The sequence below is a fragment of the Equus quagga genome, chromosome 3 (genome assembly GCF_021613505.1).
Source record: "Equus quagga isolate Etosha38 chromosome 3, UCLA_HA_Equagga_1.0, whole genome shotgun sequence".
NCBI classification, from domain to species: Eukaryota; Metazoa; Chordata; class Mammalia; order Perissodactyla; family Equidae; genus Equus; species Equus quagga.
The window spans coordinates 1678662-1693296 of NC_060269.1; the positions used below are offsets into that span (position 1 = coordinate 1678662).

Genomic DNA, 14635 nt, shown 5'->3' on the forward strand with positions numbered 1-14635 from the left:
AACACGTTTAGTTGTTGGACTTTTTATACAAAAGTAAAGACTTGGGAAATTTAAATCACACCATCAAAATTAAGTTCTTATGAGATTCTGAAAAAAACACAACAAAACTTATCCATAGCTAATGGGTACTACCGTTTCCAAAAAAGAAATTTTAGATGACATATTCTTGTTCTAATGATTCCAAAAAATACATATACAAAATTCCTTTTTGAGAATTGCTTTTGGATTCAGTTACAAGCCATATCACAAAATCAGACGTAACATTTTAATTTGTTTTTCACCCAAAGGTATTATCTAGTTCAGTACAACAGCTAATTCTTTAGACTTTGCTCCAAACAACTTGTGGACCACTTCAAAAATGGGCCACAACTAGAAGGACCACAACGAAGAACATACAACTATGGACCGGGGGGCTTTGGGGAGAAAAAGGAAAAAGTAAAATCTTTAAACAAAAAAAAAGGAATCTACTCTTAATGGACAAAAATGGTTGCATCCAGGCTATTTAGGAGATGTCTGAGATAAAGAGATTCACTTAATTATTTATTGAGTGAATGTATGAGATTCTGAACCCATTTTTTTGAAGTTCTCCCCAGATTTTGAGCAAATAGCTACTGTACTGCAAAACATGTACAGATGTGCAATGTTGACTATTTGGAATTGTACAACTCTGGAGATGCATTAAAAGGTCTCATGACTTTATTTCCACACTGTGTCTGTTTCCATCAAAATCATCACCCGAGAGGGCCCTGCGTCTGTACAAAGGATGTATCAGCTGCCCCACAAGCCGCACGGCGACGTGTGGGCAGGTCTAACTCACTCCCAGACGTATTTCTTAAAGGTTTAACACTTCAGTTTCTCTAATTAACTTCCTTGGCCAGTCCAAAGCTAACAGCAACACCCATGCTGCTATATAAATAATATTTCTCTTAGTCATATGAGAACAATTTTTTTCCTAACCTTCTCATTAGGCAAAAATGTACTTTGTTCAAGTTAATTATGAACCGAACTTCTCACTGGCACTCTTTATACCTTCATATTCTTGAGATTTACAAAAGTGTTAAATTCATACATAGGTAAAAGAAAAAGTCTTACGAATAGTATTTTACTTAAAAATATGGCAGTTGTCACACCTAAAATATATCCAGTTATATTTCACAACTGAATTCTGAAAGAGTTGATAAAAATGTTTTTAGTTCTTACAATGTAGCCTTCAATACTACATACAGGTAAACATCTGTAACCAATGTGAAAAGTAATCAAAATAGAGCATGCTCTGAGATCTTTCTAAGAGGAGGAGTCAAGATTTTTGTTCACATACTCTGAAAAATGATAGGATTTTTTACAGTAGCCTCATAACAATAACTATCTCATAAGGTTATCTAGAGAAGATAAACTTTACATAAATAATAAATTCCTAGAGGAATGCATACAGGTAATGAGAAGAAGTCAAGGAAGCAAACGGACACAGGTGTGGTAAACTTTTAATTTTCAGTTACAAAAGATCTAGTTTTTTTCCTTTTCTTTCTATTAAACATAAAACTGTCTGCCATCTGGCTAAATGATTTTTCCACAAACTTCTCAGATGAAACTCCTCTGAAGTAACTAAAAAGACCAGCACTCACGAAGTGCAGACGAGAAAGCAAGTTCTGTGTGTACGGCATTTCATTTCAATGGCCTGCTGTTACTGGTACCGCCTTTCAACAGAACGACAGGTGGCTCATCATATATTAGGACACACAAAAGTGAAATAACACAAACAAGGGAGATCAAGCAATTCCTTACTATTTCAGTGTAGAAGTAAATTTCTCAACTGTTTTTTTTTTTTTTTTTTTTTTTTAAAGATTTTATTTTTTCCTTTTTCTCCCCAAAGCCCGCCGGTACGTAGTTGTGTATTCTTTGTTGTGGGTTCTTCTAGTTGTGGCATGTGGGACGCTGCCTCAGCGTGGTCTGATGAGCTGTGCCATGTCCGCGCCCAGGATTCGAACTAACGAAACACTGGGCCGCCTGCAGCGGAGCGCGCGAACTTAACCACTCGGCCACGGGGCCAGCCCCATTTCTCAACTGTTTTTAACTATAAATATTTTCTTGCTCATTATCCCAGTTAGAAAGCCATTTGCTTTTTATATATGAATGAGGACAAATTTTTTTCATAGTAAAAATCTATTCACTTTTTCATAAAAACACCAAAACCTCTTAATCAGAACAAACATGACAGCCAAGGCCTTAATTTATTTGCCATAAAATTATTCCACGTTGGATTTCATAAACTTTAGTGTAATAGGTTAGTACAAAAATCTACCTAAAAGTGATTTAAGTATAGAATACAGCAACTCTAGTTACTTTCAATGAATTATTGTTACTTCTATTCCAACTCGCACAGCTTCTATATGACAAAACAATAATGGATATTCCTTGGGTATCAACTCTTGCCTGGTAAATCAAATTAAAAATGATCTGCAAATAAAATGACCAGACTCTTTCTCAGAGTACTTCATATTCATATCCTTTATCAGCACACCAAGGTTCTTGATCTTTGCTACTTACAGCCTCTTAGGGTACTATCTTTAGAATTTTCTGGGGTCAACCTTTGAGAATTTAGGGCTAGTATTTTTTTCTTCCATCTTTAGTACTCTGCTTAAAATTGGGATGTATAACTCAGTAAAAGCATTCTTTTTGTTATAAAATTAGATAGAAAAATACTTCACGATATCAAATGCAAGGATGCTAATAATAATGTAGTGTGCTTTCAGGAGGCAAACCTAGGAGTGAGAAAGGTGGCATTCTCACTAGATAATCTGGCTCCTTACTATCAGAGGTAGGTGCTATGAAGGCTCATGAGAATAAAAGGAAAAATAAGACAAAGCAAGAAAACTTGAGCAGCCAAACAGCAGGGAGAAAACAAGCTGTAGGGCCAATCAGCAGGAGTAATGTGAGACGAACCGCCACTACTGAGGGCAGAGGCCTCAGATCCACACCACAGCCCTGCGGGGAGGCAAGGGTCTGAGAAGCGTCGCTGTGGAACACGACAGACAGTTCCAAACTGTGATGAGAAGAGAAGCAGCAGAGGTAGAGATTAAACAATCACGTGAGTGTCCCCTTTCTCCCAATGTCAACAGCAATGCAGCCTTGACTTCCAACATACAGCCGCTTAGCACAGAAAGTCTCTTACTGATTTTTTTCCGAAGTAACCATTGTTTGGTCAACTAAATTAAAATCCCACTTCAGATAAAATGGAATGTACTGTACCTTGACTTCCGTTCTCTTAAATGCTTGAAAAGTTGTCTCTGGTTTGAATTTAGTTTCTGTTTTCTTAACCAATGGGTCTTTGACAGCTGGAACTACAGAAACAACGGTGGGGGCTGGTTTCTGGGGTGGTTTCTGAGTTTTTTGAGCCTGTAAAAATCAGTGTTAAGATTAAATTAGCTACAAAATCTTAGTTGAATGCACAGAAAAGAATAAAAGTCTATCACAGAACTCCTCATTGACTTGAAATACAGTTGAACATTTAAAAAATATTGTAATGACACTGAAAATACAGACTCTTGTACAAATGATTTTTATCATATTAATAGTTTTATAGATTTTATTAGTTTCTAAACAGTAAAGGTAATATGAAGCTTTAGAAATCATGCATATTAGGGTTGACTAAATACCATTTTAACAAGATAAACCAAACTATTTAAGAAGAAAAGGAAAATCACAAACTATTTGTAACCAGTCGGCAACACTCATAATGATGTGCATTTATTTCTTACTATGGTTCGTTAAGATTTAGGAGTTTTCTTCCAGGGGTTCAGGCAAATTCTCTGAGTAACTGAGGGTTAGCTAAAAGGTAGTTCAGCTCAATTTATGGTTTTAAAAACAGAATGGGGAGAAAAAAATACTAGTGATAAACGATGAAACTCTTTGAGGTTTTCCACACTGCAGAACTAGGCATGATGAGTTCTTAGAGAAAGCACACAAATACAAACATCTATGTTCTCAAAGAGGAATTTGCACCCGCTGTTCCTTTACAAGCATCTTCAGTTTTATTTTGACCAATAATTGGTTTTTTCCTTTACTGTATAACTAGGTACTTTACCAACTTCTCATAAACGCCAGTCATTTTTTAGTTTATTCTTTAGTGTTTTCCAGGTAGGCAATCACTATACTATAAACAGTATAGTGCAGTGTTTCAGAGCACAGTTTTTGGAGTCAAACGCAGCTCAACTACTTCCTTAGCTATGTGACCTCAGGTAGAACATGCCCATCTCCAAGAGCCCCATTCTCTTCATCTGCAGCAAGAGGTGACAGCATCTGCTTCAAAGGTGGGTCATGAGGATGAATGAGCATTAGGTGAGAGTCTAGCCCAGAGTCTGGCACATGCTGAGTGCTGACATTAACAGATACTATTTACTCATCAGCATTGTTTACAAAGGGTAAGAAAACTGAGTCTGCAAGAACCCATCCTACTGCAAGGGGAAAATGCTCGCAGCCATCCCACAGTCTGACAATCCTGGTAAGGCCACGCAGGACCACACCAGGGAGTCTGTCACTCATCCGTGCCCACTTCTGGAAGGTCGAGTGCAGCCTGCTTTATCCTGGCTTGGGCCTTCTTGTGTAATCTTCCTGTGCTATGGCTTGCAACACTGTATAATCTTGATCCTTAAATCTCAATCCATCCTGTTTTTTATATTACATACTTTGCACATGAAAGTACCTTTCTTTCAAACATCAATTACAGAGCCACATTCAGATCATTAGTCAGTTCAGAGTATTACTAAGGATGCTGGAGAACTGTGGTAAAATCTCTCTCCCAGCAGGAAAGGAGGGCCACCTTGCCCTCTACTGCAGCAGCACGGGAGGAGACTGCAGCCTGCAGGCCAGTCAGAAACGCATGGCTCCATCAGCATGGCTTTCAGTCTACACTCCCTGCACCCATGTACACGACTCCAGGCTCAGACTCCAAAGCCCACCTCACGTGTGCCTCAGCAGATGCAGATCCACCACGATACAGCCCTGAGGGCACCTCCGCCTAGGAGACCAGGGCTGGATCTTCTTCTGCTTCCTCTGTTTCACCTACTCATCTCAGAAGTTGAGTAAGAAATAGCCAGAGGTCTTTGTCTTTTGCTGGTAATACTAGTCCAGGGAAATAGGATATTACCACTGACTCAGTGTTGCTCAACAAAGGCACTGTACTTCACAGAGCGGCTGCCTCACACACTGCAGAATGTATGAAACTCCCCACTCAGGGCATAACTGCCAGCAGCGCAGCAATCAAAACCACTGCCTCTTTCCAATGCTGCTGACCAGGAGAGTGGTACCGCCTGAGACTGAGAAGCACTGCGCTAAGTCACACGAGACTCTTACCTGGTGCTGGGGCAAACCCACTACCTAGTAGAGAGAAAATCACAACTGAAGGACGACCTTGGACCCTGCCCCACATGATCACAACCTTCTTGACTAGGTCTTTCCATGATGCATACTGCAGAACCTGCCCCCGTGGAAGAAATCAGTGCAAGGAGAAAGGGGCTACGAGGTGCTATGTCCAGTATCTCTGAGATACCTTGGAGCAACAAGCAATGCACACATGAGCACCTCACGGGACACACGCACAGTGAGAACGACTGGCCTGTCCCCAGCTCCTCTCAGTGAACCTGTGTTTATTGGATCCCGATCTCCAGGCTCACTCAGACCGTGCCTCCTGGTACTTCACCAGGTCCACTCGGTGTATTTTATTCTAACCATATTCTAACACCAGTCAGGGGCCCCCATTCAGGCCTCTGACTCTCAGACACACAGACTGAACATGCTGACTGCTGATTTCTGGTACTGACCCACATTTCCTCCATTTTATGTATCGTAAAATAGAACGACAGAATGTAGGATGTGTCCAGTCCTGAGCTCTGCTCTGGGGCTGGGCCAATGAATGAGACATGGTCTTACTGATAAATGAGCTACATATTTAATCTGCAAAGCTGATAAGGAATAAAAGGTAGCCCAGAGAAAGAGAAGCTGAGAAGCAGAACAAATGAGAACATAGATTCAAGGAAGGACACATTCGGTCTGGCACGGCCAGGGTAGGTGGATGTCCATGGGGAAGTGGTGCGAGAGAGGGGCACAAAGGGAGGCTTGGGTCACAGAAAGAGGGTCCATGCATCCACCCTAATGAGTATAACCTCACATATAAGTAATTGAGAGCCACTGGGTATATTTACGCAGATAAAGTTAGAAAAATATTTCAGAAGAATAATTCTAATTGTTCTAATTTTAGTACATCACGTAAGGAGACCTCTTACGAGACTAAAGCAACAGACAAGAAATGAGGGATTTGTGGAACAGGGTAATAAGAGCAAAATGAACAGATTTGAGAAGTATAGAAGGGGTCGAATTAACAAATTTGGTAACAAAGGGATATGGAATTAAGAAAGGCATCAAGGATAACGTTTTCCAGTTCAGGCAATTGGGGAAAAAAATTGAGTGGGGAAGAAAACAATTCTAATTTTAAAGTTGTTGAACTTGGAGTAACTGTGGGATATCCGTTTAGCTGCCAAAGTTCACTCCAGAAAGAGGGTTAGAACCATGAATACAGATTTGCTGTAAGCCAAGTCACAAAAAATGTGGGAGAAAAACTTAGACAGTGTTTACTTTATTAAGAGACTTACAATGAAATAATAATTAAAAAACTTTGAAGATATACTAAAGAAAGACATCATTATCACAAATTATTTATTTAACCAGTACCAATTCTTAGTGCCTGTTTCTGTCAATGCCCTGGAATGCACTTTACTGCTCACCCGTAATCATTTTGGTCGAGGTCCTGGAGGGCAAGTTTAAATAATAAACTAAATAAAAATCAGACTGAATTGGAAAAATAATATGTTGTCACAGAAATTCCTGTTGCAAACAGAAAGTATACATACTACTGAAATTTTACTACTTTTCATAGGAATGAATAAAAACATTTCCTATATCTGATTTAACTGATCAAAAGGTAAAATAGATATCTTGATTTTTTCCTTTTAACTAAGTACTTTTGACTTTAAAAAGATACACTTGGTCACAAAAATTTATGTAGAAATTCATTTGGTCGCCAGGCATGGGAACTCACGTATTAGCAGTCCCTAATCTAAGGTAGGGGAGCGGGAGGGGAGGAGAACAAGTCGCTGAAATAAGTAACAACTGGATTTCTTTAAAAGGAAAGTGACGAAGTTCATTTACCTACTTTTTAAATGAATAAAGGTTGGAAAACTATCCACTAAAACCAACGACAAAGTGTTTCACGATGATACTAAAGGCAGTTGTGTTAGTGAGCAGTAGACAGACAGTGCACCGGGAGCACGGAGAACACAGTAAATGGTCCCTGGAGGACAAGAGGGAAAGACTGAGGACAGTGACAGGGATGGAAGGGCAGGATCTTGACAAACCCTGCGTCTGCACACAGCCTGTGGGTCTGTGGGTCAGGCTCCCTCAGGAGCAGACATTTCAACACTCCTCACCAGACTCGCCAGACACTGGGGCTGGTTCCTCACCACTTCCCACCGTGCTCCGGAGTATTTTTACATGTTTGTAACCACACTGACATGCTAGTAAGGGTTATTCATATGTTGTGGGCATTCAGTTCTGTTTGTGTATCTGTATGAGAATAAGCGGAAAGTTGAATGAAGAGAAGCGCACACGACATGGTCTGGTCTGCAGGCACAGACACACAGATCACATGCACACACTATATACACAGACAGTTAAATAATCAGCTTATATTACATTTTTTCCATTATCTTAAATGCTCAAATTTTTATTTTGAAAAGCACATATCAATGAAACAATTGAGAGAGACTGTTTAAATGAGAGAAAAGTGATTCCTACCATTCTCTTCATTTGTCTGGTGCATCGGGCACAGTACCACACCAGGCGAGGGTCATTCACTTCCTTGTCTGTCACCTGCGGCTTGTGGCAATCTTGGTGGTAGAGATTGTGGCACTCCTGACATTCCACTAACTGATTACCAGATGCCACCGTCATTTGCCTAAGAACACACACCATTACACACTGCACTGATTTGAATGCAACAATTTAAGGCATTTCAGGGTTGTTGTGGTAAAGTCTGATATATTAAAGACGATTAAACTCCAGAAAACCAAAGAGCAAAACAACAAGCCTGCAAAGTGTCGCCTGCACAAGCACTTCACTTTCAAAGTTTATGCTCAACCATTAATAAATACAGAAGGTACCTTAGTAACTAAACGTGGCCATTCTCCTTGTCCTGTTTTTCTTTCTCCAGAAGGTAGAAGACTTCGGCTAGTCCTCCAACAGCCTCATAACATTTTCTTTATCCCTCCATTAAACTCCTTTATGTTTGTCACCTGCCTGCTGTCTACCTTCATTAATGTGTCAGTTGCCTAAAGGTGGGAACTGGACCTGATCCTCCACGGTGCCTACCACATTACTGTGCAGACACAGGGTGTTCAATAAAGAAACCTCCTATCGACTGAACAGAAGGAAGCAACATGTGTATCACAGAAGTCCAGACTCCAGCAGCACAAAAAGCAACCGCCACAGCCTTAGACTAACATCAGTCTCCTGACGGAGGGTTACACTTCCGAGTTCTCTCCCCATCTTCACTTTACCATTTCTTTATTTAAAAAGGATAACCAGGCTGGCCCAGTGGCATGGTGGTGAAGTTTGTGTGCTCCGCTTTGGCGGCCTGGGGTTTGGATCCCTGGAGTGGACCTACGTGCTGCTCATCAAGCCATGCTGTGGCAGCATCCCACATACAAAATGGAGGAAGACTGGCACAGATGTTAGCTCAGGGTCAATCTTCCTCACCAAGAAAAAAAAAAAAGAGAGAGGACCTTCATGGTAGATAAAGGTTGAAATGACCAAATATATGTGAAAACAATGAAGCTCTGGCAAACGATCCTGTTCAGAAGCACATTAACTGATTCTCTGTAGGGCTCACAAAAGCTCAGAGTCATCTACTCAGTCCCAACACAACAGAATTCAACATTTTCATGAAGAAAATAGCAACAAGATGGTAATCTTTTCTGTTGTTCCAGGCAGTGAAAGTCACTAATCATTAAAAATATAACCCCAGCACTAAGAAGTTTAAAATCTAGTTATTCTGATTTTTAAAATGTATTTTCTACTAAGCAGAATTAGCTACGTTTTTATAATTATGTACCCAAGTTTCAAAGTAACACTCAGAATAACCTACATGAGCCAATGATTTCATTTTGATTATCTTTAGGAAAATATTTAATGGTGTTTTAGGAAGTGATATATAACAGTTTACATTATAAGTACTATCAACAATTCAGGAAAAAAACCCAGACTTCTTTTAAAAAAGAGGGAAATAATCAAGTCTGCTGAACTTATCTTCCTCACTAAAGAATAAAGCAACAATCGCTTTCCCTCTAGAACCCAGGAACGCAGAAAAGGTTACTGCAACACAACAGATTAAAGACACCACCGTCAGGAAGACAGAGTATTTGAAGATTTTTAAGATGTTAAATTGTTACATGGGCAGCACATAGGGAATAATTTACTTATCTCCTACCTGCCTCCAAATAATAAAAACAAAAAAAAAACACCCAACAATTGGTCCAATTTTTTTTAGTTGTTTGTTCTGCACAAAGAAACAAAAGAACCTGCAGCAAGGGACAACCCACCTACAAACAACACAGGCCAAGCCCATCTCCATGGCAAAATCGTCAGCACTGGTCTCCTCGAAACTGGACAGGTCAGCCATGGCTAAGTCCTTGCTGGTCTGGACGGTAATGGGAGAGGACCGTGTCTCTGGTTTCTCCAATCTAGGTTTCTTGGGAAGATCAAGTGCTTCAGTGATGTCAGATTTCACCTATAAAAAGCACCCAATCAGAGAGTAACACGTGAGAACAAACTTCAAATCACTGAGAGACGGACAGGATGGACAGCATGGACAGCCTGCAACGACCAGGTCCACCTGACACACCTTCACATAGTTAGGGACAGATGCACACACTAAAGATCTGCACATTTAGAACGAACACAGCACCATTATGTTAAAGGAAACCAGCAAGGTGGAAATAAATAAGCCAGAGCAGTTTATATCTATCTGTATTTCTTTTTGTATTCTTTTATCCATTAAAGAACTCTGGAAGTTCAAAGCATTTTATACTTCTCTTTTTCTCCCCCTACATGAGATGCTTTGAACTGAGAAGCCACAACACTAACAAGGCTATTTTTAAAGGCTATTTTTTACCTTGAATATTTTTAATTATGAACTACTGACATTTAAAATATACTGAAAATAGGTAAATAACAAACTATCTGCCAGTCATCTAGACTTAACACATTGTCATACTTGCTTCAAAGCAAATTCTGGCTCCTCTCCTTAAGATATTAATGTTATAGCTACCTGTCAGACTGGCAAAAATTAAAAAGTCTGATAAGGGGCCAGCCCAGTGGCATAGTGATTAAGTTCATGCTCTGCTTTGGCGGACCAGGGTTTGCAGGTTCGGATCCCAGGCACAGATCTAGCACCACTCATCAAGCCACGCTGTGGCGGCATCCCACATAAAATAGAGGAAGATTGGCACCAATGTTAGCTCAGCAACGATCTTTCTCAAGCAAAAAGAGGAAGACTGGCAACAGATACTGGCTCAGAGTCAACCGTCCTCTCCCTCCACCCCAAACAAGTTCGATAAAATATGGAGAATTGGGAATTCTTATACTTTATTGGTGAGAGTCTAAATTTAGTACATCCACTTTGGATAGTAATTTGGCAATGCCTAGTAATGTTGAATATGTACCTATCCTCTTACACCCACTTTTAGGAACACATCCTATAGAAACTATCACCATGTGCACAAAGAGGTGTATATAAAACAGCTGATTGAAGCTCCATCACAATAGAGAAACGGGAGCAAAAAGCTAATCATCAGTAAGAGAATGGATAAACAGGCTTATTCATATTATATGGTAGCTGAAAGAAATAGATCTACACATATCAACAAATGTAAATTTCAAAAGCACATTGTTAAGTGGAGAAAAGTTACCAAAGGACACACATAGGCATACAGCATGATACCATCTATATAAGTTTAAAAGTACAGAAAACAATACAATATAGTTTATGAATAGCCAATATTTCAGAAAAAAGTATGAAAACATATGGGACTAATATACCCCACCTTGAGGGCAGGGGCTACCAAAGACTTTTTTACTGTATTCTCTACTAAGTGCTAAAATCTTGATAATTAACCATGTGCAGAAATCATTCAAAACAGATGACCCAAGAATTACCTGAAGCCCTGTTCAGGTACACGTCATTCTGTAACAAACGTCACGGTTGGTCATTTCCATCTTTACTCTCTCGTCTCTATCTATGCTTCTCAACAGCTGTGCCATCGGGAATATTCGAGCTACACATTGAAGTAAAACTAGCACATCCCCCAGGGCTCAAAGATTCGTTGACAAGGACTTCAGCAAACGGTCCAAACACGTTTATAAATTTTACTCATTTTTCAAAAAAGTTAACGTCTATAATTATCAAAATATATTTACTGAGTGACAATTATGTGCTTTTACAACCACTGTTATAGAAAGGAAGCAAGCACAGAACACCGTTTCTGCCTGTCACCTGCTGATCTGCCTGTCACCTGCTGATCTGCCTGTCACCTGCTGACCCGCCTGTCACCAGCTGACCCACCTGTCACCTGCTGACCCGCCTGTCACCTGCTGATCCGCCTGTCACCTGCTGATCTGATTAGGGAAACCCACCTTATCCGCAGGCCTCTTCTCAGCCTCCTTCTTCACCTTCTCCGCTGTGAGGGCCCTGCCATTATTACTGCCAGAAGGAAGACTGGATGAGGTTTTGGGCTCTTGCTTAATGGAAATAGTTTTTGTGCTTGAAATTTTGGGTGGCTCCACATCCTAAAAGGTGAAATAAAAAGATACCCATAAATAAACATTCAGTCTATCTAATATACCGTACAAAACAGACGATAAATCTAAACAATTTTCAGTCAAAATTAAGACATCACGCTGTGATCAATGTAACGTTCTTTTCTTTAAACAGCTTCATTCGGAAATAACTAATATACAAACTGCACCTATTACAAGTGTAAAATTTGATAAGTTTTGCCATACAGTTTCACACCTGTGACACCATCACCACGATCAATATAACAGATATCCATCATCCCCTACAGCTTCCTTGTGGCCCTCTGTAATCACGCCTGGAGGTATCCATCCTAGGGAAACTGTTCTCCCTTCCTCAGGCAACCACTGCTACTTTCTGTAACCATAGATTAGTTTGCATTTCCTAGAAATTTACATAAATGGAACCATACAGCATGTACTCTTTTTCTGTCTGACTTCTTTCACTCAGCATATTTACTTTGAGATTCATCCATGTTGTTGAGTATACCAACAGTTCATTCTTTATATTGCCAAATAGTATTCCATTGAATGGATATACCACAATTTGTCTACCCATTTACTTATTGACAGACATCTGGATTGTGTGCAGTTTGGGGCTACTAAAAATAAAGTTGTTATGAAGATTCACATCATACGTCTTTGTGTACACATACACTTAATTTCTCTAGAATAAATGCCTTGGAGTGGAATGGCTGGATCATATGGTAGGTCTAGGTTTAACTATTTAAGAACCTGCCAACTCATGTTCCAAAGTGGTATACCATTTTACATTTCGACCAGGAGTACACGAGAGGCCCAGTCCCTCACATCCTCAGCAACACTTGGTATGGCTCATCTTTTTAATTTTAGACTTTTCAATAAGTATGCAATGGCATATCATTGATTTAACCTACATTTCCCTAATGGCTAATGATGTTGAGCAGTTTTTCAAGTGCTTATTTGCCATACATGTACCTCTTTCAGTAAAGTGGTGTTAAAATTTTTTGCCCATTTTAAAAAACGGGGTTGTTTGTTTTATTACTGAGTCTAAAGTGTTTTTCATAGATTCTGCATACAAGTTAACATAACACGAGTTGCAAACACTCTCCCCCAGTCTGCGGGTTGTCTTTACATCCGTGTTAAACTTTGAATCCTCATTCTTAGACTACAGCATATATCACAGCTTTGCTGATACACACGCTTGTTATCTAATGTTGTTAATAGTATAAAAAGGTTATGCACATGGTAGCTCCTTGGAATCACCAACCACCAAAAAAAGGAGGGCATTTCCCTCCCATTCTCAATAAAATCAGAACATCTGAGTGCAGTCTGTCTTCCATGCTGAGACCCAAAAGTATAAACCGTAAACAGGGCTGCTACATGCCAGCTTCAGGGCAGCAGTGGCCTCTGAGGAGGAAGGGAGGGAAGGGCCGAGAAGCAGGGCTCGACTCAGCAGCAGCAGGCTGACTCACTGTTGTGCTGTCTGTTTTTATAAATAAAGTTACATTAGAACACAGCAATACGTACTCATTTACGTACTACCTGCAGCTGCTTTCATGCTACCATGCCAGAATTAGTGTGAGAGAGACCATCTGGCCCACAACACCCAAAATATTTACTCTGTGACTCTTTACAGAAAGTTTGGTGACCACTTGTGTAGACTTAGGAAAGTCATGGAGAAAATCTTATTTTTTATTATTATTATTTTTTGGTGAGGAAGATTGGCCCTGAGCTAACATCTGTTGCCAATCTTCCTCTTTTTGCTGAGGAAGATTGTCACTGAGCTAACATCTGTGCCAGTCTTCCTCCATTTTGTATGTGGGGTGCCACCACAGCATGGCTGATGAGCAGTGCTAGGTCTGCAGTAGGGATCCGAACCTGCAAACCCTGGACTGCCAAAGTGGAGCATGTGAACTTAACACTATGCCACCAGGCCGGCCCCCAACTTAAGTGTATCATGTCTGTAATGTAAAAAACTGAGGACATACTCTTGCAGTGTTCAGCAAGGAAGCTGCTCAAGTCATTGACGGATGAGTTAAGCTCTAACTTCATTATTTCACATTCGACTTACTGATGTGAATGAAAATATCAACTAATCTTTACAGTGGAACTACACTTGGAGAGGCTGGTGTTAGTATTTATAAGCATACGACTGCCTCCAGGTGATCTTACACATGGTAACATATGAAAAACACTGGCTTAAATCATTCTCACACAATTCTAGAGACAGAAAGATTCAGCTGAAGGCTAAAATCAGATGAACCTGTGCTTTTTAAATACCCAACAAGTATTTTCTCTGAACCGACCAAGTAACTTCCAGTTAGAAACCTAAGGGCAGCAGGCTTTTAAATCACAATAAATCTTTCATGTACTAATAGATGAACTTCCCTTTGTTTTAGAATCTCAAAACACTGCTTCTTTAGCAACAACAGGTTTTCCTATTTGGATGATACCAACACTCAGAGCAGAAGGAACTCAGTCATGTGTTCTGCGGAGATGTACTAACTCAGCTGGTGTGAACCTGCTGAACCTACTAGAAGGGGAATGACAGGAAATGAGGTCACAGGGGCTCTACTTTTCAAAGACAGTTAGAAGGACTGGGAACACCAGAGCTAACGTTGAAAGAAGGGTGGGCACAAAACTCCCCTGCTCAATAGGGTGTGAAGCCTGGGGCCCAGCCTGCCTGGAGCTCGAGGTCTAGGAAGACAGCCCTAGTCACAAGCTCTGTCCCCTCCTCTGGTCCGCATCTGGGCCC

General features: G+C 40.3%; 1 protein-coding gene across 6 annotated transcripts in view; it reads right to left on the reverse strand.

The window, feature by feature from the left end:
* The window catches only part of INTS12 (integrator complex subunit 12), a 28393-nt gene that overhangs the window by 4978 nt on the left and 8780 nt on the right, over positions 1-14635 (reverse strand). For all 6 annotated transcript variants that reach the window (XR_006887829.1, XR_006887828.1, XM_046655623.1 and 3 more), the window contains exons 3-6: positions 11740-11892; positions 9648-9835; positions 7846-8005; positions 3247-3393 (exon numbers count right to left, since the gene is read on the reverse strand). Coding sequence is in view for 4 of the 6 variants with exons in the window: in XM_046655623.1 (XP_046511579.1) it covers positions 3247-3393; positions 7846-8005; positions 9648-9835; positions 11740-11892 (648 nt within the window). In the remaining 2 variants the exon portion in view is untranslated. The remainder of the gene's footprint in view (positions 1-3246; positions 3394-7845; positions 8006-9647; positions 9836-11739; positions 11893-14635) is intronic.